This window comes from Daucus carota, chromosome 4, assembly GCF_001625215.2.
Source record: "Daucus carota subsp. sativus chromosome 4, DH1 v3.0, whole genome shotgun sequence".
Taxonomy (NCBI): Eukaryota; Viridiplantae; Streptophyta; class Magnoliopsida; order Apiales; family Apiaceae; genus Daucus; species Daucus carota.
This window is the reverse complement of record NC_030384.2, coordinates 27,643,896-27,669,972: the sequence shown is the minus strand read 5'-3', so window position 1 is coordinate 27,669,972 and position 26,077 is coordinate 27,643,896. Positions and strand designations below refer to the sequence as shown.

The 26,077-nt window shown below is 32.3% G+C and overlaps 2 protein-coding genes and 1 long non-coding RNA gene across 3 annotated transcripts; 2 read left to right on the top strand and 1 right to left on the bottom strand.

The window, feature by feature from the left end:
* Positions 1-712: 712 nt before the first annotated feature.
* On the top strand, positions 713-18,671 carry LOC108217117 (SKP1-like protein 21). The gene is made up of 9 exons (XM_017389965.2): positions 713-811; positions 14,590-14,811; positions 14,949-15,140; positions 15,237-15,347; positions 15,474-15,558; positions 16,011-16,153; positions 16,296-16,408; positions 17,914-18,003; positions 18,605-18,671. Exons 1-9 carry the CDS (start codon positions 713-715, stop codon positions 18,669-18,671), a joined length of 1,122 nt encoding a protein of 373 aa, XP_017245454.2.
* Positions 18,672-20,853: 2,182 nt separating this feature from the next.
* On the bottom strand, positions 20,854-22,793 carry LOC108216194 (cytochrome P450 CYP82D47). The gene is made up of 2 exons (XM_017388888.2): positions 21,750-22,793; positions 20,854-21,582 (listed from the first exon to the last, which is right to left on the bottom strand). Exons 1-2 carry the CDS (start codon positions 22,689-22,691, stop codon positions 20,959-20,961), a joined length of 1,566 nt encoding a protein of 521 aa, XP_017244377.1. The 5' UTR covers positions 22,692-22,793; the 3' UTR covers positions 20,854-20,958.
* Positions 22,794-24,449: 1,656 nt separating this feature from the next.
* Positions 24,450-25,448, top strand: LOC135152414 (uncharacterized). Its single transcript, XR_010291528.1, has 3 exons — positions 24,450-24,723; positions 24,807-24,868; positions 25,268-25,448. It is a non-coding gene; the product is annotated as an uncharacterized LOC135152414 (long non-coding RNA).
* The last annotated feature ends 629 nt before the right edge of the window (positions 25,449-26,077 follow it).

Genomic DNA, 26,077 nt, shown 5'->3' with positions numbered 1-26,077 from the left:
AAGTGTTCTGTAACCGTTGTGGTACTGTCATTTCGAATACTGTTGAATAACCATTGTTTGACACTTAATTAGATATCGCCTCGATATTCAACGGAATCCTGATATGACAGACAATGGTGATAAACCGTTGTATGACCCTGTTTTTCCAGTAGTGCATGTTTTTTGCAAATCATGTGGAGTATAGAAGCAAATCTGCTCAGTCTATAGGATCAACTCATTTCTCATTGTAATATTTCTTATCCTTTTGTATTTTAACTCCCTTTTCAAATCAAATCATTTCTTTTATGTACTTAGTGTGTTGTTATCATTAAGCACCTCAAATTTATATTTGAAATTCTTACAGATATAAATAGGGGGAGATTGTTAGGAAAATGTGATGCTTGATGATACAAAGTTATTTTATTCTTACTTAGAATAAAATCAAATGTAGCTAATCAATGGCTAGCATGCTAATGCAGTAGCAATTGATAGATTCACCCATCAACGACTGATGTGGTACTGTAACAAAGATGGAGTATCTTAGCGATTGATAGGTTAATAATATAAGTTTTTAGATTAGCAGTTGATCTATCAATGGATGAGTAAATAGGGTGACATAATTGTAAATATTTGAAGTCATATAATCTATCCAAGTGAAGTAAAGATCGATCGATAGACAGGAAACATCAACGGCTAAATAAACACTCTATCAATCGCTACAACAATTCCATCAATGGCTAAACCTGGAAGACTATTAATCGCTAATTCCAGAAGCCATCAATCGCTAAATGTTTTAGCAGTTGATGGTTGGCAGTTGAAAGCTACTAGTCAAGTAAAGGACAGAAAGCACATGGGTTGATGTGACGGATGCTGCACCAGTTTTGGAAGCTAAACTAAAAACAGTTTAATCAAATATTGAGAACCTCGAAGCCTACCATTTCTGGCAAAGCAACAAGAATTTCAAGCTGCCAAATGTTCTATCAAGTCCAAGAAATTCTAGTTTTGTTTGTAGTAGTATATATATTCACATTGTAATTTTTATTTCAATGTATCCAAATACTGAGAACTGAAGAGCAAAGCATTAGAGATAGCAAGCAAGAAATTGTAAGTTTCTGCTCTTCATTCTTTTGTAAGTAGCCAAGTAATTCTTACTTGGAAAATTCTTAATATAAAAATCTTTCAGGTGGATCAAACAATCCACCTAAAATTTTTAAAGATCTTTGTTCTTTTAATTTCTGTTTTAGTGATTAATTTTCTCTTGTCGCTTGAATATAATCTGTTAAACAAAAATTGGTTGAAATTTTTGTAGATTGTATTCAACCCCCCCTTCTACAATCTAAGTTTGCATTGTCTGAATAACAATTCTTAAGAGCTGCTATTATTAAGAGCTGCTAGGTTACACAAATATTACTCGTGTTGTGCTTCACATACTCGTATCTTCGTAAGACCTAATAATCTGTGTTTATATAGTACACAACTTCTATAATTACTAACTTGATTTACTCAAACAAAAGTATATATCTATAAATAAGCTATATCGTATCAATCTTATTTCTTTCCTTATCAAACTCAATCTCCAATTACTGATTGTACTCGATACTGTTCAAGTATCCGCTTACTGATGCGGTTTCATCAGTTGCTGATGCGGCCATCAGTTTCTGTCAACTGCATTGTTCCTTGTCGCTTCATTGTGATGATCTCCTGATGCATAAATGAATATTCCTACCTAACAAAAATTCTTGAAAAAACATCATAATTTTTAAAAATAACGCATAAATAAATCGTGCATTCAACACATTTGTAATTGGGGTTCAACATCGGGTGTTGAACACTAATTATCAATTTGTTGAATATATCTAGAAAGATGCTAAAACTATACCTCTGGGGCTTGGGTAGGGTCTAAAAACATAAATATTAGTTATATAATACATTTAACTTAGTTCTTACATTGAAAAATTAGTTTATGTACTTCTCCAACACAATTTTAATCGATGTTCAAAACAACACTTTTTTAGCGGCACAATAATTTTGAACAACACTCAGACCCTAAGTTCGACTTAGTTCAAGATGTCCATGAATAAAAGGACGGGGTTGAAAGAATCAATTTGAAGTGTATAATTTTTCATTGTGTCGACCAATCAAAGGTTATATATATATTACTGACATTATTATTGTAAATTTATTTATTAAGTGTGTCATATTTGCATTTCTAAGTAATAATATTAAGTTTTTTAATATATTTTTAAAAGAATTTAAATATTTTTACAAAATATCAAATTACTTAAACGGTTCGAAGCGCTGATCTGTTAAGTATGATCCTAATGGATTCATATATGGATTAGGTTAAAACAAATCCAGCTCAAGTCTGATATAAATCCAAATCCGGTAAAATTAAATGAATCCGAATATATGTTTAATTTCATCTGGTCTGAACCCAATCCATTATAACAACCATACTCTGAAAGACTATATGAGCTTGTTCATAAATAAGAATAATAATAACCAGCAACAAACAAGTGCTTCAGAAGTTGATACACCGTTGTATATTTTGTTATGAGTGATGATCTACATGTGATTCCAAACCGGCATTAACACTTCAGATATTAGATAGTAGACTGCACTCGTTTCTAACGAGGAATAATTTTCACTGCTCATGGTTCCCTTTATTCTTTATCTTTAAAACTTTCACACGTACCTTCTCCATCTTTTTGTTAATTTTTTATTTCATTATTTGCTGATCCTTGATTTGATTTAGCTCACATAGAAGACTCCGAAGTATTTATATTTTTTTTTCAACAAGAATATTAGTTCACCAGTCCAATATTCAGTCTAGGTTGTTACAGAAGGAATCAAAGCTAAGAAGATGAAAATGAAAATGTGTTCGTCCAGAAGTTAAAACAAAATATTGTTGGCTCATAGTTCAGACGATTTCATAAATTTCATGTTTAGTCTCGTTACCATTCCTTTAGGTAAAGGTTTTAGTTTGTTGGTTAAAGATCTTCTATGAAAATTAAGTATTATGAAAATTAAGTATTTGAAACGTACAAAGTGTTTAGAGTTGAATGTCCATAATTACTTCATATCAAAAAAACTATATTTGTTATACAAATTCTTCTCTCGTGAGAAAGAAATACATGAAAAAAAATATTTTATAATAAAAAATATGTCTCAGCCAAGCTTAAGCACAAACAAAGCGTCTTAGGCCAATGAGGATTTATGAGAGGTTCACTAGTATATTGACGTGGTTGGCGTTGGTCGCATTATTCGGTGTCTTGTCTCACATATTTCCACATATTACAAATGACTCCTAACAATATTTAGGAAGAGGTGATCAACATAGGCATGGAAAAGGTAATGAAAAAAGTCAAAAAATCTTAGGGCAAGTCCAACATTGTCCTAAATCCAAATTTAAGGCATTTAGGAGAAACGAGTGTTCCAAAAATATGGTAGTAGTGTCTTATAAAACTAGGACATCCAATATGTGCCCTATGTCTAAGACACCATTTTGAATGTCCTAAACTATTTTTATGGATAATAACTTAGTTTCCCTCAATTTCACCATATCTCTCTCCTATTATCTCTTGCCTCCAATATTAACTCAAATATATTATTTTTTTATTAATAATATGTCACACCCCAACCAACACACGCACACGAATTGATATAATATGAACAAGAGACAGATAAATAATAAATCCGGAAATTAAGATTACATAATTTAAATCCCAAAAGATAACATTTAGTTAATTACAAGTCCAAAAGAGTGAAATAAAGTCCCAAAAGATCTTAAAAGTTCAGAGTGTGGATCAGCCCATCTAACTAGTACAATATAATAGCGAAAGCCGCTTATATCATATATACTACCTTCGCCCTTAAACAATTCTCTGCGTAGCCAGTGGTCGATTTACGTGCTGTTTGCTTTGTGCGTACCATAATTGCTAGCTGTAAAAGGGGTTAAATACGAGAACATGAGCAAAGACGCTCAGCAAGTACTAACAGTCCTAAACACATGGCATCATAATAATATCAAAGGTGTCCGAAACAAATTCAAAAATAAATGATAAAGCAATCATTAAGGTTCATGATAATATGATGAATGGACATGGCAAAACACATGGATAATCATGGTATAGAAATCATGGCATCATGGCAATATGGCAACATGTTATAATCATATCATCATCAAAACTCATTTTAGGACGCTACGGATTACAGCCGGTGATCAGCCGCGAAGTAATCCCGAACCGCGCTGGGTTCTCAAATATAATGGGATCCCTAGGCTATCTGTGAGCCTAATAATATGTGAAAAGGACTTGCGTCTAGTCCAAATCACTAAAGAAAACATTTTATAATTCATTTTGATTTATAACATGAATGCCGGAAAAAGGTTTATATCATCTTTATTGAAGTATGGCAAAGGGGTTCAAGTTTACTAATAATGTGTCAACGCATATTGGACTTAAGGGGGTAAGTTCCAAAGTCAAAAGAAAGTCAATTCTATCAAGTGTTATTCGGTATTTATGAAAGTGTACGTGTCATGATCTTATTGGAGGTTTTATTAGGAAATCTATCGTTTAGTGGTTTAAGTATAAGGCAATATGTGAAAAGAAAGGTACTAATATGATCGGGAATTTATATCAAGGTATTTGCGAATATAATAGGCATGGTGATTATTGCAACAAAATACTCGCGAGGATTTATGAGTCACGGGTGCACATATATTTGCAACAATTGTAAAGTTAAGGATGTAGTAACTTGCCTTTGCAAGATTCTGAGATTATTCAATCTTGATGGTACCAGCTTTTCCTTTCGCCTCGGAACCTACACATTATATTAACCTCGTCACTAAAGGGCACTTTAAGTCTAATTTATATTACACACGCCTATTCTCTAGTTACGTATCTTAATACTCTATTATTAGCTAATTATCGCTTTAAGAGTCATTACACGTACTTATTTATAGGTATACATGCTCATTTATACATATGAAAGACAATTAACATAATCATGTATTCACATACTCCACATAATTCACATAGTCACATAATGGCATGGCATGATTTATTAACTATATATATTATATACTATATACTTAAACTCCTAAACACATAAGCAAGTAGCACATAAAGGCTTATTTCTAAACTTCTAAACTCCCCATACTGACCTTATCTTAATCCTAAAAGTGCTTGCAAAAACTCAGCCCTTATACCCTTGACAATCATGCAAGAGTTGCACTTACAACTCTCCAATGACTCTCTAAGGTTGCTCTCGGTTACTTAGTGGAAATAAGATGCTCTAACTAGGGCCTTCACTCTAATTTACTCCTAATAGGTTACTAAGACTCTAAAATTACTTGTGCTATTGATACAATACAAAGGCCTCACACAAATTGGTTTAAAAATGTTAAAAGGGCACAGTGAGGTTCTCTGTTGTAACCTCTCTGCACTACCTGCATCCTAACTGAGATAACTTAATGTGTACTAAGTGCATTCCTACCAAATAAATTCCCATGGATTCCCAACTCTTAAGGCTATCTCTCAGACTTGGTTTCACTCCAAGGCCCCATCTGAAACTTCCCAGGTTATTACTCAAAGTTGACTCTGCTGAAAACTACCCTGTTTCCCAACTGCCTTGTGTTTACTGATTTAAAACTCTGTTTTCTCACTAGGATTTGGGTTCTAATGGTTTGTTAGGCTTTCTTAGGGTTCACTAAGCTCAGTTAAGCCAAGGCCCCATGAAGGCCTCACTCATGACAAGGTGAAAACGTCACAAGAACACAGGTTGCTCAATTCTGCCCTGTTTTGGGGTATCTACTGTTTTGAGTGTGTATACCTACCTAAATGCAGGGGCTTTGGTGATTTAAGCCTACTGGAATCATAACAAAACTTACTCCCAACTCCTGGATACTTGAGACAAGTAAAACCCAACCAAATCAACACCAGAACTCCTAGTTTCTATGTGCAAAAATCTGTCCAGTGCTAGTGTGTGCCTCCTTCCACCTTATCACCCATCTTAACACCATTCAACAACAACCAAGCCATCAACTCTAATCTATAATCTATATACCACTACTGTATAGCCTTATACAAGAAATTACAACACAAATCAAGCCTTAATAATCACATTACCGAGGCCAAAAATCACAGCAGAGCAGAGCAGATTGGTTTTCAGCATTTTTAAGCATGATTTCGAACTCATAATCCATATAAAATCACATAATACATCAAAACTGAACATGACTAATCATGGCACATATTATACTAGCATTTTATGGCAAAAACCGAGGCATGCAATGATCAAAAACCAGTTTAAAAAGTGACAAAATCAGCATACACTTTATACTATGAAAATCATGACATGCACTTATAAACTCTAACTTTTCTTGGCAAGATCTTGACATGCAATGTTTAAAACTTTGTAAAACAATCTTGTAGAGACTAGAACTCAAAGAACCCAGCAAGAAACATCTCATTACATCAACAAAAATCATCCAAATCAATGGACTCCCTTCGGCTCTTTGAGAGTCATTGCCGAGGGCTTGAACCAAGGTTATGGCTTGACAAATGGGGTGATACACTCCCTCAAGACCACTCCTTGTCCAAGTATCTAAGCCACCATGACTCCAACTCTAGATTCACATGAATCAAAGTTGAAAATCTCGGCTTGGTGACATGCAAGTACTCAAACTAACCTTAAATGGAAGCTTGTGACTAGGAGATGATTTTTCTCTCTTGGATGAGTTGCAAAATATGTGTGTATATGAGGTTATGAAGAGAAAATTTTAAGGGTTTGGGAGGGAGGTAGTATTCGGCTGAAATGAGAGAGAGAGGGAGGAGAGTTTTGGTGAGAGTTTGAGTGTTTGTGAGAGAAATAATGGAAGTATTCTCTTGGGTTTGTGATTTTGACTTGACTAAAATGTGAGTGGATTTGGGTAGTTACAAATCTATCCTTCTAGTGGCTTTAGGTGAGAATGCATGCAAGGTTTTAGTGGTAATTACAAGAGTCAAATGGTGTGAATAGTCGGTCATGCCCTTGGACTCTATTCTCTACCAAAATGCATGCAAGGGTACTAGTGTAATCTTATAATTATTAAAAGTATGAATAAAATGAATAGATTTTAATAAATAAACTACAATTCCATAAATCATCAAATTAATACTATAAATACTATGAGATTTTACAAGTTTAACAAAATCATGATCAAAAATTTTGGACAAAGAAATATTTTTAAAAGCATTTTCAAGTATTACCCTCTAATATATAATCTATGTATAAAAAGAATTTACACACAATAATACACGTAATAATTCACAACGAAACGACTTTCCACTACAATTATATATGTATATCACAACGAAACGATTTACCACTATTTACGATAATCTCTACTATTATTAAATCGCGTAGCCGCAACTATTAAATTAACACCGAATCGTGCAAGATAATTGATTGCGTAGCGAAATCTCTCGCATACGACTATTTATACACGAAATAGAATCTAATTATGCCATCAAGTCGTGTATAATCCCAATTATCACTAAATCGCGTAACAAGAAATCTTACTCGCGTACAAATTATATCGCGTAGAAATTATATTAGTGATACTTGCAATACCACATAACAAGAGAATATATATACACTCTTGTATAACAATTCCACGTATCGACATAATAACATAGAATATAAGTATCGTGCTTATGAAAAAGTTCAAAATTACCGGTTGTTACATAATACATAATTATAAGGCATATTGTTGGAGTTTAAATACCAAAATAATATCCTAAATTACCAAGACAATATTTTTATTGGGAAATTGGATTGTTTTATCACTAAACTATTGACTCTTTTAGGAACTTACAATCAAACAATAAACTTAATTAATATATATAGCCATTAGCATTAATACATACATTATGATTGACCGTTAAAAAAATATTACCATAAACTGTGTCGTTTATGTGTACTGATGATGTGGTAGACATATATAACCCGGCTATTATATTTTCACTAATGGGTATATATATTTGGATTATTGTGATTTGGACAAAAAAATAATTTAAGGTTTGAAATAACTCTTATATAATATGATATCTCTTCGTTGATTAATCGATTGCCAAACTAAGCATACTGAAGTTATTTAGAGAAGTAGTATGGAATTTTTTAGGACGTGATTCAAGATATTCGATGTAGAATGATCAAAATGATTCAGTAGTTAAAGATTGAGAATGCTTCATTGAGTAGAAGCTAATATAGAGTGTTGAATTAATAAAAGGAAAATTAATTCAGCCGTCTATGAACTTCTAAGTCCATATCCTATTTTTATCAATATTACTATTTGTTAAACTTTTCAAATTTTCAAATTCACATCCTTCCATTAAAAGTCCACTAACAAACGTTAGTCAATACTTATGTGGCAAATGAAAATAAAATAAAATTTAAAACATTAATATCTGACTTGTAATCTTACGTGGGAAAAATTAAATTAAAACAATAATATGTTGTTAATATGAAATAAAATTAATTTGGGGCATGCACAACTACCGAGTTCGTACAGAAATATTAGAAAAACCTCTCGAACAAGAATGGCCCATTAATGCATAAATTGATCTTGAATTATTTCAATTCACACTCATACGTTGTTGATTACAGATAGAAAGACAGAGAGACAATAGAGAGATGGCCTCAGCAGGAGGTTACTTCGTGTCATGAAGCCACGATGATGACCATTTCTACAGTCCTCCGGCAATACATCGACGACAGTATAGTACTCTTATAATAGAATTAAGAATAATTGCACGATATGCATCTTCATCCGAAAAAGTCACTATTAGGAATACTTGATGTTGACGAGAACATAACACTTAGTGTATGTTGTAATTTAGCTAAGTATTTGTAACTATCAACGGATAGCATGAGTTTATGAGTATCTGTTGATAGGAAGCTTATCAACAGATAAGAATATTGTAACATGTCAAGAATAGTTCATCTATCAATGAATAATTATAGTTGATTATGTTAGTGTATGAATTCAATTATCCATCAACAGATATACATAATAGGTTGGTGAATTATAAGTATTTTATGTCTTGTAACTCTGTATAAGTGAAGGATGGTCAACAAATAAAGAAACTAGCAACAATTAACAGATTATACAGATGAACTTCAACTGATGGTGTTGTAAATCAATCGACGGAGTAATTAGCACAAGTAGACTTTCTGAATAATAAAAATAATAGTTGATTTTACTATATTAAATAGTTTTTAATGAAGTATAAACCGGTGATTTAAGTAGTTGACAATGGTGATTGTGGACATCAATTTCTGGGCCGATCCTTCTCGAGGAGGCATGCTTTCTAAAAAAAGTTATGGTCGGTGAAAAATTATTGCTGGCACCTCGGTGAATGTTTATATATGGCGATTGCAACATAAGAGCGGTGCCGTCATGAGTGTAGGATCAACTACTTATACACACACACACATGAATGAAATTATGTGCTTCTTTATGTATTAACTTTTAAATATAAGAGTTTTCATTAGACAAATTTCTTTTTTTCCATAAAATGTTGCTTTAGATAATAAAAATTTGAAAAACATGAATATAAGCCAACATTCTTAATGAAAGTTGCTGTGGGTTTTTAAAATGTTGGCATATGGGTTAATTAAACCTCAATGCAAACACGATCGAGGATGTTGCCTTAAATAACGAAAAATGTTAAAAAAAATTGGTGGAAAACAAAAATTTCAGCGGCCTGCTCAAAATTGTAAAGATAGCCGCTCAAAATTAAAAAAAAAAAAAAGAAAATAAATCATTTCAATTAAAATCATATCTCTCACGTTCAAAACATATCACCCTCTCAAAAAAGGTAGATATGCTCTCATCCTCTCTCACTGTCTCGCTCGCTCTGACCTTCTATCACTCTCACTATCTCTCGCTCGGAGTTTAATTAGATTTATTTTGTGTAGCTTGGAGTTTAATCAGAGTTGGATTCGAAGTTGGAGCTTCGGAGCCGTGCGATTTGGTCTGAGTCGGAGTTAGATTTTTGTTGTTTGAATCTTCGATTGGAGTTTCGATTTGTTGTTTCAATCATCAAGTATTTTCAAAACTTACCCATTTGATTTTGTCTAAAACCGTAGATTTTGTGGTTTTTTGTAGGGTTCCAAAATCCTAGATTTGGGGCTTCTTTTGTATGCTTACTAATTGGGGATTTTCGAATGCTTACTAATCGAGTGTTTTCGAACGCTTACTACTTGTTTGTTTATGCGTGCTCTGTTTATTATTTGAGGAGGGATTTCAATGTTTATAATTTGAGGTTTTGTTAATAATTGTGGGTTCTTAATAATTGTATTTTCGCATGTTTATAATTATTGCTCTGTTTTTGTCTTGAATTATAATCTTCATTGTTCTTGATAATTTGTATTCATAAAAACCCACCTTCACTGCTCGTTGAAACTTTTTGCATAATGGGTATCAAACTCAAGTCTAGTTTTCAAGCTTTATTACTCAATTCTTACATTTATTTTTAACCACTACACAGAGAAAACAAGCTTTAACTAATTGTGGTTAAAGTTTCCTAGGTTTAACTTGTTAACTAGAATGCTATATTGCATCTTCTCACATGTATTTTTATATTTCAAAATAAATATCATTTTCAATTATTCTTGATGATGTTATGGTGTTCTCCTTATTCTTGTCAAAAGTAACAATAATAGTGTACCACATGTAGTCAAAACTATGTGAGTGTTACTTTTTTGCTATTTATATTTTACCTCATTTACTTTTTTTCCCACCCCTAACGTGATCTCGCCATGTTCAGGGAAGTGGATGCATTTAAACGACGACTAACTAGTATTTGTCCCAAGAAAAGGCTCGTTCTTACGGATGGAATAAAGGCACTCATAAGGTACAAATTTGTTATTAAACTTAGATTTTACAGTAATTTTCATGAAAATTGCTAAGCTAGTCCGTCGTTAAAAATATTCTCGATATAGCTATACATATGTTAAGTTTCTAGGGAGGGTATTAATTCATTCAAATTAATCATTTTTCTCAATATTTTTGTCTTGTTCCCAAAGGTTAATTAATTGATAAAATAATTATATAGTACAAGTTATGTGCATCGGGAATTACTTTAAAATTAGTTTAAATCTCTTAACATTAAACATGTTACTCTTAATTTGATTCCACATTATGAGATAATGAATGTATTAGGGGAAATGGAATATATTTTCCTCTTTTCACCCTCACCTTCTATCTTGATTTAGTTTATTACATGACTAGTTTCCGACTCTAGCATGATAAATTATTGCCATCATATAATTTATCATATTTGAGCGTTATTGCTCATTAGACTCTCACATGATGCCAAAATTTAATTTATAAATTCACCTACACATTTGCTCGTGAAAAAAAAAATCTCTAAGAAGTGTTGTATCTTTATTATTTTAAACTATGGTGTCACCTTGACAAACAAAATCCTTATATATAACTATTATGCTTGAATTCCACGACTAGACTACTCTCCCGCCTCATGAAAATTTATCTTTCTACACCTCATGAGAATGGCTTATGAGTGGATGCTTTTGACGTTGATGTTCATATATTTACAATAAAATTGGTGGAAATTGGTTGTGAAGAAGTACTTATATTATAATTAGAGGTAATTGCAATTCGGACCCCTAACTTTCGTTTAAAAACGATATTGTACCCATACTTTTGGAAACTCAAAAGTATGGATACGATATCATTTTTGAACGAAAGTTAGGGGGTCCGGATTGCAATTAGCTCTTATAATTATTATATTCTTCTTATACAGTGCTAAGTATAATTGGTGGTCTCTGTAGACAATTTGAAGGTTATCATGCTCTCACATGTACTTTTTGTGTCATTTATTTTTATATATACTTTTAAGATCCATGTAACATATATTTGTTTTTAAAATTTTGACATTAGTTTGTCGGCTTGATGAGGATGTCTACCGATAAGTTAGCTGTTTATAACATCCAAAATCCACTACTTAGATAGTATTTTAGCCTTTATAATTACATTAAGATAACCAATATGGTCTTACAGCTAAGTTATTAATTGGTTAAATTATATAAATATTTACTTTGGTCTCCTCATTCATATGGTGATATGCACAAATATAATTCATTCCCCTAACCATTTTTAGTTAGGGACGAAAAGATTCCTCCTAAACTTATCAACATACAACATATTATATATCCATTACTTTACATTAAACTAATATGATTGTGCTTAAAAATACAATATTGTTAGATATCTTTATGTTGCATAATTACAAATGATAATATAGATTTACTATTGCGCCACCCCTGTTGGTCCGCGCAAAAGTCTCAAAACTAACGGAGTTCTTTGACGGCCTATATTCAAAAAAAATCTTCTTTATATATGATGTGGGAGTTGAGACATATTGTCTGTTCTTGGGCTAGCCAAGCGGGTATGGATCTATTTTTGGATTCCTCCCAAAAGTCTCTTACTAATGGACTTCTTTCACCTCTTTATTTAAAACAAATCTTCTTTACTTTATCAAATCACTACAGGCAAGGATATCTGGATGTCTTTTCGCGTGAAATACTATCCCCAAAAGTAATTCTTCATCAAGAACACTACTATTATATTTATTCATTCTTGATAATCCACAAATAAATATACGAGCATATATTTTATTTACTTTACCACACAAATGTGACATTTGAATTTTTTAAGCATAAATAAATTTTTTAAAAAATATTTTTGAAGAAATTTATCGGCTTCCTAAAACGAAGTTACATAGCCATTGCCAGGTAAATGACGATGAAGAGCTTCTAAAACCAAGTTTATTTGATTATATTGATTGTACTCGATTTTTTAAGAGTATTTTTCAAGTTATACCAACTCAAAAAAAAAAAAAAATATCACAAGATGTAACATGATAAGTTACATATATTATAGTCTACAAGATTAGTGATATGGCCTTCTAGCTTGTAGGATACTTTTTATTCTTGGGATGTAAGATACCTATATCTAGGTGGATGGTTGTAAAAGTAAGTAGTAGACTCAATGGCAAAGCTTTCAAAGGATCATATGTTTATAAATTACTCCACCACCAAATTTTAAAGGAAATTTTTAATTCCTTAATACCTCTATATCTTTAAAGATACATAAGTTTCTATTGAATACCATAAATTATATATATTTTTTAAAATTATAATTGAGCACCATGAGATTCTTACGAAATATTTAATATACTTGTGAAATACCATAGAATGTTCATTACTATGCTATCTTTTATAATCCGAAAGGATTATATATTCTCTCGAATAATGAACAATCTCCAAATATTATACATATCATAATTTTAGTAATTAAGAGTTTTGTTGTAGCAAGTGTAGTTATTTGTTTGACTTTATGGTTGAAAATCTGTTTACATCTCGGTACATACTAATATCTTGGTATGTATTAAGTTCTTTACTTCCACTCCATTTTCTTCATAATAATAATGCAAAGTTTTAATCTTTTATTAAATCAATTTTCATCATGTTAGAAACTACTTTTACTGGATTTGTTAACATCATCTCTCTTTGATACAAATTCATGAGAAAGTGATATATGATTCATTTATATATTTATATGAGTTATTTAATAATTATATTATAATATAAACATTTGATTATATAATATGATTTGTTGAATGAACGCAGGTTATCAAATATGCAGGTCATTCTTAATAAATCTTTATTGTCAAAAAGGAAAAAAAAACTGAGGGAACCGGAGGTAACAATAGTTTTCTCATTATATCACTTGAAGTTTTCAATTTGTGTTTCCTCAATAATATTCATGTCTTTGTATGTCTATTGATTTGATCAATAAGGTTATACATTTCTTATTTGTTTAGACTATGTGCATGAAATTGAGATTGTAAGAATGAATAAGATAATATTATACTCTCTTAATTTAAAATTTATAATCTTGGTTGACTCTTTAGTGGTAAAATCATATTAAAATTTGAGTGATTTTAAAAACATTATTTTATTATTAAAAAATACGTTTTAAAGTGGGTAAATATATTATAAGGACGTAGCAATAATTCATTTCAAAATTTTATAAATATAATGTTATTCATAAATAACTATAGTCATTCATATTGAAAATAAATTTCCATTTTTTTTAATTGTATCACATTCATTTATATTATTAAGATGCAAAGAAAATATTCTTATTTATCTTAAAATCTACAAAATATAACTATATTAAACTTACCTATTTTTCTAAAAATATTAAGTGAAGGAAATTCTTAATTCTAATCAACATTTTAATTATATAGGTGACTTTAATATCCTTGTTAGTAACTATGACTATACTCGGTAAGTTTGGCTAATTTTTTTTATCACTAGTTTATGTATGTTTAGAATGCTCAAGTCTTACACTACTCTTCCCTATGGGTCTTAATTAAGAACATATGACCAATGCCAAGCATTTGATGTAATACATGAATTATTCCTCAAACTACATTAGCGATTCATGTTTTATGGAGAAATTATTAGTATACATTGTTGGTTGTTTTGTATATGTTGATGAGTTAATGTCTTGAGATGGTTTTTTACTTACAGGCCGCCAAGTGCACAGTATGGCTTCAAAGTGCTGAGGGAGACATGATAGAATTAGAATCTGATCTTTGTTGGTTATCCCCCGTATTATCCCATTTATTGAATTGTGGAGTTGGGTTTTCAAGGAGCAACCCCATTTGTCTACCTCCAAAGGTTGCAGCAGAAGGAATGAAATTGTTCAAAGATTACTTTCAATTCATTAATGAATCTAATCGATCTGCCGAGGTTATAAGCCCATTCGCTTGTTTTTTCGTGTTAGCATGGGCTTCCATGCTCGACTAACACTCATTCTTATTTTCGAAAGTCTTTTGAATCAAGGATAGAAAAACATTAAAATTAATATATGTTTGTTCATTGACCAGGAGTGCGATTTGTTTGTTTATGAATTTGTGAAAAAGGACACACCGACTCTCCTCAAGTTGGGTCACGCTGCAAATTATCTTCAATTGGAAGGAGCAGTGGACACCATATGTGATGCACTTGCTCAAAACATTGGTAAAAACTCAGGGGATGTGAAGAAAGATTTCATTAAATATTTTGAGAAGTGTGCAAAGGTATTATTTTTTACTTGCACCCGCCATGTTAAGTAAGTGTTTTCGGATGACATGTCCCCTCTTCTTTTTTTGTGTTGACTTTGTCAATTGATGCAGGGACAAGTGCTCCAGCCTCAGGAAAATTTAAATTGTGATTCACGTATTAGAAATTCAAATAAATTGTTGGGAAAACAAAAGAAAGACATCAAAGACCTAGAGAATGTAAAGGTAAAAATCTTACATCATCTTTCAACTGATTAGCAAAATTCATATTATTTACAACTTGAATATGTTTCTTAATATCTATAATTACGAGTCTTTAATTATTTTATGTTGATATTGTTGGTTTGATAGAAAGCGGAGGGAAAAGACGAAGCTCATAGGCATGAAGAACGTTCAGTTGATGACCTCATTTCTTTTATCAACGGGGGAGATGGAGGTATCTTTATTCTTTCTAACTAATTTAGTATGTGTGTCTTACATCCTATTGGATAAACGCAAATCAACCTTTTCACATATTTTATATTAGCCATTCTTGAGCTTCTGTCTCAACTTGAGCTCCTCCTCAAGTTTGTCTACATTTTCAAAGTAACTAAGACATCCTAAAATGATTTGTATTAATACATACAAGCACTCATCCTCAAGTGTGTCTAGATTGTCAAAGTAGCTAATACATCCTAAAATGATATCTACAATTTAGATGCATTTATCTTTTGTTTTTTGGAGTAGAAAGTAATAAGCCACTTTTATAGTTTGTATAGGGTTTAATGGCAGTTTTCAGTTTCTTTTAAATTTTTTAATACACTAGTGTTGCTTATTGTAGTTTTAGATGCATGGTGCTTTTGTTTTTTAAAATGCCATCGTCAAATTTTTAATACATTATAATGGCAGATACCAAGGGGATTGGCACTTTGAAGAGGAAGAAGAAAAAGAATGGTAAGAAAGGGAAGGATAAATTCAAAAATTCTTCTGATAGTGTCATTCCTTCATCTGTAGCATCAGCTACAAAAAATGTCACTAACAACGGTGAAGAGGTGAGCTACATAATGTTCAATTTGATATTGCTGGTTATTTCTTGAACTTCTTCCTAATAATGTACTGTGTTGTTTGTTGCCTGATATACTTCGAGGGTTGATTCTTAGTATGTAATAATTTGTATATTCACACTCTTTACAGGACATACATGCTTCCTCTTTTGCAAACCATAGTGGTACAACTACTGATTCATTAAATATGTTGAGCACTCAAATTGAGAGCTTTAATGTTGAGGGTGACACTGGTGATGATAGGTTTGACTATCAACTCTTTTGTTTTCTTAACATGATATCAATCATTAGAAGCACTGCATGTTGCTTTAGTATTTTTTAGAATAGCACTATTTACTTTTATCAAAAATGATCAACGGTGTTAGAGGTGTTTTTGTCATTTTTCACAAGGATCTTTTGGGTGGCCAATTCTCTAATAAATGTTTAGTTTATTCAAGTGATCCACCGTTAATGCATGACTACAAACCGAAGATTCAATTATATAATATAGATATGTGTGTGTCAATATATAGATATACAAAGTGTTAGTCCAACATAAACCAAATTAGTCTATAAACTAAACCTGACCAATTTTTAAAAACCACAGGCTATAGTACATGACAAATCAATATCTTATACATAACTTATCTCTCAAATATAATTAAAAAAATACACACATATACCACAAATGTGATCATTATCTTCATTAGTACTGCTATAATTGACCTACTATCACCTACTATCACTAATAGCCACCACAATTTACCTCCATAACATATCACAACTAGCGACTAGTTACCACCATCACATACCTCCTCCCATTGACTCTAGCTATGAGATATAGAGTATTATAGATAATAATATCATCAAATGACATGCAAGAATTTTGGATTGTTTGCTACTTGTATTTTGCTTTCGATATGAAGATAGGTATTAGTGCTAGGTATGAGTGCGGCAGAGTTTTTATACTTTACAGAATCTTATAACAATCCATGAATGATGGTGCCTAACATTAATATTTATGACGTGGGACAATAATATTTGTAATATATGGATCATTAATATTTGTAATCATTTTTAATTATAACTATATATCTTTTCGCCCCTCTGCTATGTATAAAATATGGCTGGGAAAAACTGGCCTCATAATGAGTTTGTTATAATAAAAAAATGATTCCAAGGGTGGGTTCAACTTTCAAGAGGCAATGTGTGTAAGCATATAGTTCTCATTTAAGGAGAATACATAGTAAAAGATAATAGTATGCTTGTAAGAAATGTCATGCAAAGATATGTACAGGACACTAGTCTTATAAAGGTACTTAAGAACTATATACCCTTATTAACTAAAAAAGTCTGCACTGTACTCGTAAAAACCTGCTTTCATTGCTGGTTGAAACTTTTTGCACAACGCGCGTCAAACTCAAGTCTAGCTTTCAAGCTTTATTACTCAATTCTCGCATTTATTTTCAACCACTACATAAGGAAAACAAGCTCACATCCATAATCTAGTCCTTGTTAATATTTCCTAGGTTTAACTTGTTAGAATGCTATATATATTGCATCTTCTCACATGTATTTTATATTTCAAAAAAAAATATCATTTCCAATTATTCTTGATGATGTTATGGTGTTCTCCTTATTCTTGTCAAAAGTAACAATAATAGTGTACCACATGCGGTCAAAACTATGTGAGTGTTACTTTGTTGCTATTTATATTTTACCTCATTTACTTTTATATTTCACCCCTAACGTGCTCTCGCCATGTTCAGGGAAGTGGATGCATTTAAACGGCGACTAACTAGTATTGTTTGTCCCAAGAAAAGGCTCGTTCTTACGGATGGAATAAAGGCACTCATAAGGTACAAATTTGTTATAAAACTTTGATTTTATAGTAATTTTCATGAAAATTGCTAAGCTAGAGTCTAGTCCTTGGAAGTTTTCTCGATATAGCTATACTTATGTGTTAAGTTTGTGGGGAGGGTACTAATTCATTGAAATCATTTTTCTCAATATTTTTATCCTGTTTCCAAAGGTAAATTCAATGATAAAATAACTATATAGTACAAGTTATATGTGTTGTATTACTTTAAAATTAGTTTTAAACATTTAACATGAAAATGTAACTCTCAGTATGCTTCTGCATGATGAGATGAGGAATGTATTACCCCAAATGGAATAATTTTTCCTTTTTTCACTCTTAGGTTATATCTTGATTCAGTTTATTACACCAATAGTTTCTGACTCAAGCATAGTAAATTATTGCAGTCATACAATTTACAATATTTCACCGTTATTGCTAATCAGGCTTTCACATGATTCCAAAATTTAGTTTATAAATTCATCGACACATTTGCTACTGAAAAAATTCTCTAAGAACTGTTGTATCTTTACTATTTTAAACTATAGTGTCACCTTTACAAACGAAATCCTTATGTGTGACAATTATGTTTTGAATTCCAGGACAAGACTACTCTGCCTCATGAAAAGTAATCTTTCTATGTCAACATCTCATGAGAATGACTTATGAGCGGATGCTTTTGAAGTTGAAGTTCATATATTGACAAAAGAATTGGCGGAAATTGGTTGTGTAGAAGTACATATATTATAATTATTACTTTATTCTTACAGAGTGCTAAGTATAATTGGTGGTCTGTGTATACAATCTGTCATGCTCTCACATGTACTTTTTTGTCAATTACTTTTATATATACTTTTAAGACCCATGTGCCATATTTTTTTAAAAAAATTTGACATTAGTTTGTCGGCTCGACCAGGACGTCTACTAATGAGTTAGCTATTTATAACATTCAAAGTCCGCTACTTAGATAGTATTTTGGCCTTTAAAAATACAAGAAGATAACTAATATATTCGAATTTTACAGCTCTTTTGGACTAACTGGTGGTGGATATCTTATGCATTTGTTGTGAGATTTAATATTAGAATATTATTTATACGAATTAAATAAGAAAAAAACAGAGGTTTGAAATATATAGTTTAAAAGATTAGTGAGAATGCCAGAGGTAGAACCATAACCAAATAGGTCTTACAGCCAAGTTATTTTATTGGTTAAATGAAATAAATATTTATTTTGATCTCCTCATTTATATGGTGGTATGCACAAATACAATTCATTCCCCTAAACATTTTTATCCCTCTTGTGTTTTGGCCTTTTATTAATGGGTCACTATTTCTTGTAGACACATTTCGGTTACAGAATTACAAAAAATAATATAGATTTACTAGCCTGCCCTCTTGCCAAAAAAATTCTTCTTTATATCTATGATGTGGGACTTGAGACTTGGTTCACACCCCCTCAACTCCATATTAGTATGATATTGTCTGTTCTTGCCGTGGGGAAGATAGTATGGATTTATTTGTGGACTCCTCCCATAAGTCTTGAGTTCTTAAATGTCTACATTCAAGACAAATCTTCTTTATGTGTACAGTTTCATGATTATGCTCTAACTCAAATGATTTTAGATCGTGAATATTTGTTTTTTTTTCTTTTCACAATATACTTGCACAATTTAAAACCATTAGAGGCAAGGATATCTAGATGTCTTTTTCCATAAAATACTATCCAAAAGTAATTCTTCAGCAAGAACACTACTATTATCTTTATTCGTTCTTGGTAATGGAAAAATAAATATACGAGCATATATTTCATTTACTTTACCACACAATGGTGACATTTGAATTTTTTTTAGCAAATACATTTTTCAAAACATACTCCCTTCGTCTCCCTCAATTGCTTACATTGGGGGATGAAGGCTCAGTACGCATTCTAATACTCTCATAAAATATATTTTGAATTATTTTTCTTCTGAATAAATATTGTTATCTAAATTTTTATACAGAAAAGAAAATTTTTAAAAAAACTTATGAAACTATGTTTTATATGCGCGGGTGTCGAGCAATTTAAAAAAAAAGTGTAAGGAAATGAGAGGGACATTGACTATTTTTCAAGCATTTTTTCCGCCCCTTAATAAAAGCTTCCTAAAACAAGGGTCTTATATAAATAAATTTATATTATTTCAGAAAAAAATTATATATAAATATGGTAAGGCCTCATTTTTAAGTTTTTCTTAGGCCCCCAAATTTGGTTGAGCCTGGGTTCCATTTCGTTAAGGGTTTTGTTTTAATAAGGTTCCATTACTTGTTGTGTTAAGCTTTTTGGTTTAATAAAATCATTTGTTTGAACAAACAAAGAAGCTAGAATGGGGAGTTGGAGTTTGTGAATAAGGATTATTCTTGATATAGCACTTGTCAGAATTCGAAGACCTGCTTGGATCCCTCGCACAAAATTCACCATATAGGGGAGACTAAACGGATTTGTTTTTGGGCTTATATTCAAAAACAGAAAATTCATCCAATTTGCATGGATTAGACCGTCTCTTACTAATGGAGTTCTTTGACTTCTTATATTCAACTCAAGAAAATTCATCTAATCCTACAAATGGACTCTTTTATCTTTTTGAGGTATGATTTTGGTTGACACATCTCACTCAAGAATCATTCCTTTAGGAAGAGTCATTTGATAACAAGTCTGGTGACAAGAGGTTGTGCATCAATTTTATGTATAAAAAACATACAGCATATCACTATACACTACTAGAATTTTGCTAATATACATCAGTTAAAAACTGATGTCCCAAAGAATTGTAACCGATGTTACTGTGGGCGATGTTAAAGGTACATGTCTTTAACATCAGTTAATAACTCATGTCTATTATTAGATTTAACATCGGTTTGTACACCCTAAATGATGTATATTATACTATTAAAATTAAAATCACAGGACGGAATCTCTGCTTCATACATAGAGGGAAGGAGCTAGGCGGGGTCTGAAGGTAACTTCCAGGGGTTTTGCCTTTGTGTTAGTAAGCCCTGGACTTTCAGTCATATCAACCGGCAAGTCCGATACAGTTCCTAGCTCAAATACATGAAGCAACTGAGCTAATGTCAGGTGCAGAACCTGGAGAGCGAGTGTCGTGCCAGGGCATGCCCTCCTTCCTGATCCAAATGGTATAAGTTCAAAATTCCGCCCCCATATATCAACATCAACATGTTTTTCAATGAACCTCTCAGGCTGGAACTCTAGGGGATCGGACCAAATGCTAGGGTCACGTTGCAACTTCCAGAGGTTAACAAATAAGCGTGTGCCAGCTGAAATATGGAAGCCTGCTACAGTGCAATCTTCTATTGCTTCATGGGGTCCATTAAGTGGTGCAGCTGGGTATAATCGTAACGTTTCCTTAATAATGGCTCGCAAGTAAGTTAGATTCTTCACATCTGACTCATTTACTTGGCGATTTTTTCCAACATGCTTTTCCAATTCATCTTGAGCTTTTCTCAACACGTGACGGTTGTTAAGTAGCAATGAGACTGCCCATGTAAGCGTGACCATTGCTGTGTCATATCCACCTATGAGAAGACTCTGCAGATAGAAGTCCAATGAAATATCTTAGTAAAAACTAATTAATCTGATGCCCAATTCAAATATTAATGAAGAAGGAAATTACTTTACAGCTAGAAGTTGATGAAGAATCAGATAATTAAATTACTGTCTGCATTTTTAGTTGAAGGTGTTGGGCACAGACTTACCAGGCAAGTGCCCTTTATGGTTATATCAGAAATCTGAGCATCAGGGTCAGATTCCCTGATAGAGAGCATAACATGCATAAAGTCTTGGTCCGACTCATCGATGCTTGAAAGTTTCCTTTTTTGCTTGTGCTCTTCCATCCATCCCTCAAGTATGTTATCCATAGCTATTGCTGTCTTCTTCATCTTTCCTTTGTATCCTGTAAGTGAATCTATCCAGCCAAACAGGGGAACGGCATCAGAAACCATAAACAGCCCTACCATACGCAGAAAATCCTCCGAGGCCTTCTGGAACTGTCTTGCCTCTTCATTTTTGTAGTCAGCATTTCCAAAATAACGCTTTCCTGCCACCATTCTCACCACTATATTCGTCGTGAGGTCTCCAAATCTCTGTGTCAATTTCACTACAGGCATGCTTCCTTCTCCTCTGCTTTCCCATAGCTCATAAAGCCCCCTGACAAAAAAACTAACTTCTGATTCAGGAATATGCTTGAGCTTCTCAAGTCTACGGTTTGATAGAAGCTCAACCATCACTAGCTTACGAAGATAACGCCAAATTGGCCCATTAGGAAGAAATCCAAACATAGCGCGATCATATCCCATAATCTTCACCGCTAGAGTTGTTGGACGGTTGGAGAGGACTTTGTCATGCTCTGTGAAACATTCCTTGGCAACTTCCCAGCTGCTCACCACAAGAATTTTGTGAATTCCTAGCCGTAACGAGAAGACAGGTCCAAGTTTATCCGCCATGGCTCCGAACAACTGATGTAATATCTTGTTAGCTCCCAGAAGATGAAGGTGACCGATAATTGGCCATGCCCCAGCAGGTTCAGGAGGATCAGGGTAGACCCTCTTGTTGCTTCTTGCATGAATCCTCCATAGCACAGTGAAAAATATAACGATGCCACAGAAAATCATGACTTGAGGCTGAGTATTGAATTCCATTCTTGGGTTACTGGTAAATTAGACAAGTTGAGTTGGTCATTAATTTATAAAGCAATCCTCAGACATCGTATCTTATCGGCCGTCACGAAAATGAATGGTGTAGAAGTATTGATAAGCTTATCTTTAAAATTATTACACGCCACAGACTTTACTACACATATTCTTTAGCCTGGCACATAAGTCAGAATTGGACCTCGCCATAAAATCTTAGGATGCGCTGTCTGTTTTACAGAGTCATCAGTGATGTATTTCATCAGTGTGCAAGTGTGTATAGAAGAAACAAAAGGGAGCTGCATATCACTTATTGGAATTACTTGCACGGGTTTTACATACTTTGTATATGTATTCGGTCTTATATCATCGTCACGTTTAAAATTCAAAATATCAAATTATATGGCTAGAAAAATTGAGGACATCTCTAATAAATAATAAATTATAACAAATATCATTATTTTCAAATCGTTCCCTATTTTAATTTTTTTTTTTTAAATGTAACTACTGCACCAGCATTTACCATGCCCGTCATTTATCAAATATATTATTATAATTTATTTTATATATCAATCTCTTTATAAATTTGCTTTTATTAAAATTTAAATAATATAATTATTTTAAAAAGCAACTAATAGTATTTGTAATGAGAGGTATAGACAGATTTCCATTCACTGTAGACTAACAAAAGAAAGCATCAAGGAGTTCAATCAAAACTATGTCAATAAATGAGCTGAGTATTTGGTCGTTTCGACATTAATGGCTTCTCTATCTGCTCAAGACAACGAATGTGGTACACTTCTTTCCTCTTCTTTATGCACACAGACTTCTACTATGAGTGCGGAGATGACTCATGGCAGGGGGAGAAGCAGTGAAGAGGGAACTCTCTCTTACAGTGTCAAAGAACGATTACAGCAAATGTCCTGTTTAACTCTCTGAAGGGTCAGATACAACAGTAAGACGAGGTATATTCTTATTTTATCCTTCATATGCTGAGAAGTGTTAAGTTGATGTTGCTATTGTGATCGGTTATAGATTTCTACCTTGTCTTGTGTTTATTTCCCACTTGTCTTCTCTCCCCTATTATTCCGGTATTACTGTTAAGTTAGAATGCAATGCTATGTATAAACGGGAATGCTGATGGTTGTTTTACTCCTGATAGATTTATAGTTTTTCACGGATTATTCCTAATAATAAGTAACATGATTGTTCAAATATAAATTAATTCATTTTTAGCCTGGAGGATTCCACGGATTGGCAAGATTGGTCAAATCCTTAATTATAGCAGGCTCTTTTTTTGACAGATTTATAGTAGGCAATTTGAATAAATTGGTTATATATTTAACACATCAATAGCATAGAAATTAATTTCTTTTTAGCCTGGAGGATTTCACGGATTGGCAAGATTGGTCAAATCCTTAATTATAGCATGCACTTTTTTGACAGATTTATAGTAGGCAATTTGAATAGACTGTTTATATATTTAACACATTAATAACATAGCATTAATATTTAGTAGCATGATAGAAGTATCCAATAATACCAGATCATAAGGTTTAACTTATTCCATTAGATATTAGTTCTGATAATTATAATTGAATTCCTTAAATCTTGCAGTGAAGACTGCATAGTTTTAAATAACATGATCATGCTGTGGAACTGAAAACTTTATCAATGACAGGCTGGCACGATAAGAACTACTCTAAAGAGGGTGCTAATTCAAATTAGTATCTTATTAACTTATTAGGAGAGATCGCAAATTTAGGAATAAAAATTCTTTAACTTAACATAACTGATAGGTGAGAATACTACTTCCAAAGCAGTGAAGTTTAACTTTCTCCTAATTTATATAGGAAATGTACCTTTCCCCAGTAATATGTACTTTGGAGTCACTGTGTGTGCCCAGCTTAAGGTATATAACATCTATTATGACAATAGATATAGACTTGAATTTACAAGTAATTATTGGGTGTTCTCAAAAAATGTTTGCAGGAAATGGTAGCATGATTGTTAACTATAGATTGAGAGCTGCATGGTCTAGGTATTCTGGCTGCTTGTATTTTGGAACTCTTATTTTTATTGATTGCTGAGAGATGCATTATTTTGGATTGGGATATACTTCAGGTTAACCACAGAGATGGATATATACTGTTGGGATATTAGGGACATGAGGAGTCGAGAATGAGGTTAAGTATTCAGACAAAGAATCTCAGAAAATGTTTAGTCATTCAATAGAAAAATCGCACAGGACCTGTATAATTAAGTTTGATTAACTGCTTGATAATATACTGAGGCATATTTGTCAAACTTTAATTGTATGATTCATTGTTAAATTGTACTGAGACTTGGCCAAGTGAAAAGTACATCATAATTGTTAAAAATAGGAAAATATCCTTGAAGTATTTTTAAGTATCTAACCAAAGGTCTCCCTTTGGTTAGATTTTTCTTTTTCTCTTTTATTTCTATTTTCTTTTGATATTTATTATTTCTTCTCTTATATCTTGTAAAATTATATTGATGCTGAGATTTTAATAATTACTAATATTTTTAATTATTAATAGTGAGATTTTGTTTCTTTGTTTCAGGGATGAGAAAGAAATAGAGTGGATCTAAAGCTTGGGACGTTTTATTTCGGACATTAAGTGTTATTGTCTAAACTTCCGGAGACATTTTCATGTCTTTCGGTTAGATAATAAGCTTTTTGAATGAAAGAAACTCCTCGGAGTAGCGGCGTTTTCTCGATACGAGCAAGTGCATTTCTGTCAAGAAAAAAAAAACTATGTCAATAAATGATAAAATTTATATACTAGCTTGACGAAATTGGTCGATATATAGTTAGAATTGATTTCATAAGGTCACTTGTCTTCGTCCCCGAGGATAGAGTTCATCCACGAGGATGGACAGGATGAAATATTAGGGGACATGCATACTTATAATAATACTCCCGCCGTCCCATATTAAGTGACCTTGTTTGACTTTCACGGAGATTAAGAAGAAAGTAGTGAAAAATAGTAAGTTTAGTTGAAAAGTGGGTAAAGTGGTGGGACCTATCAATATTTTAATAGATAGTGGAGAAAATTAGTGGGTGTAATAGTGTTTGTTTAATAAAAAAGAGTATAAAATAGAGAGGTAGTGGGTGTAATAGTGAAAAATAATGTTCAAAAATAGTAAGTATGATAGGTTCATTCTTTTTGGGACGTCTAAAAAAGAAATGAGTTCACATAAAATGGAACGGAGTGAGTATATTTGTATGAGTAAATGTTATGATTCCTATATATACCCATAATACTTGTTATATTTCTTTGCCGTGTGATATTAAAGGTACACATGCAAATACATGAGATGAAACCTGATGTCTAAAATAGGCTTACACAGCCCTTGTGGAATTTACGTGG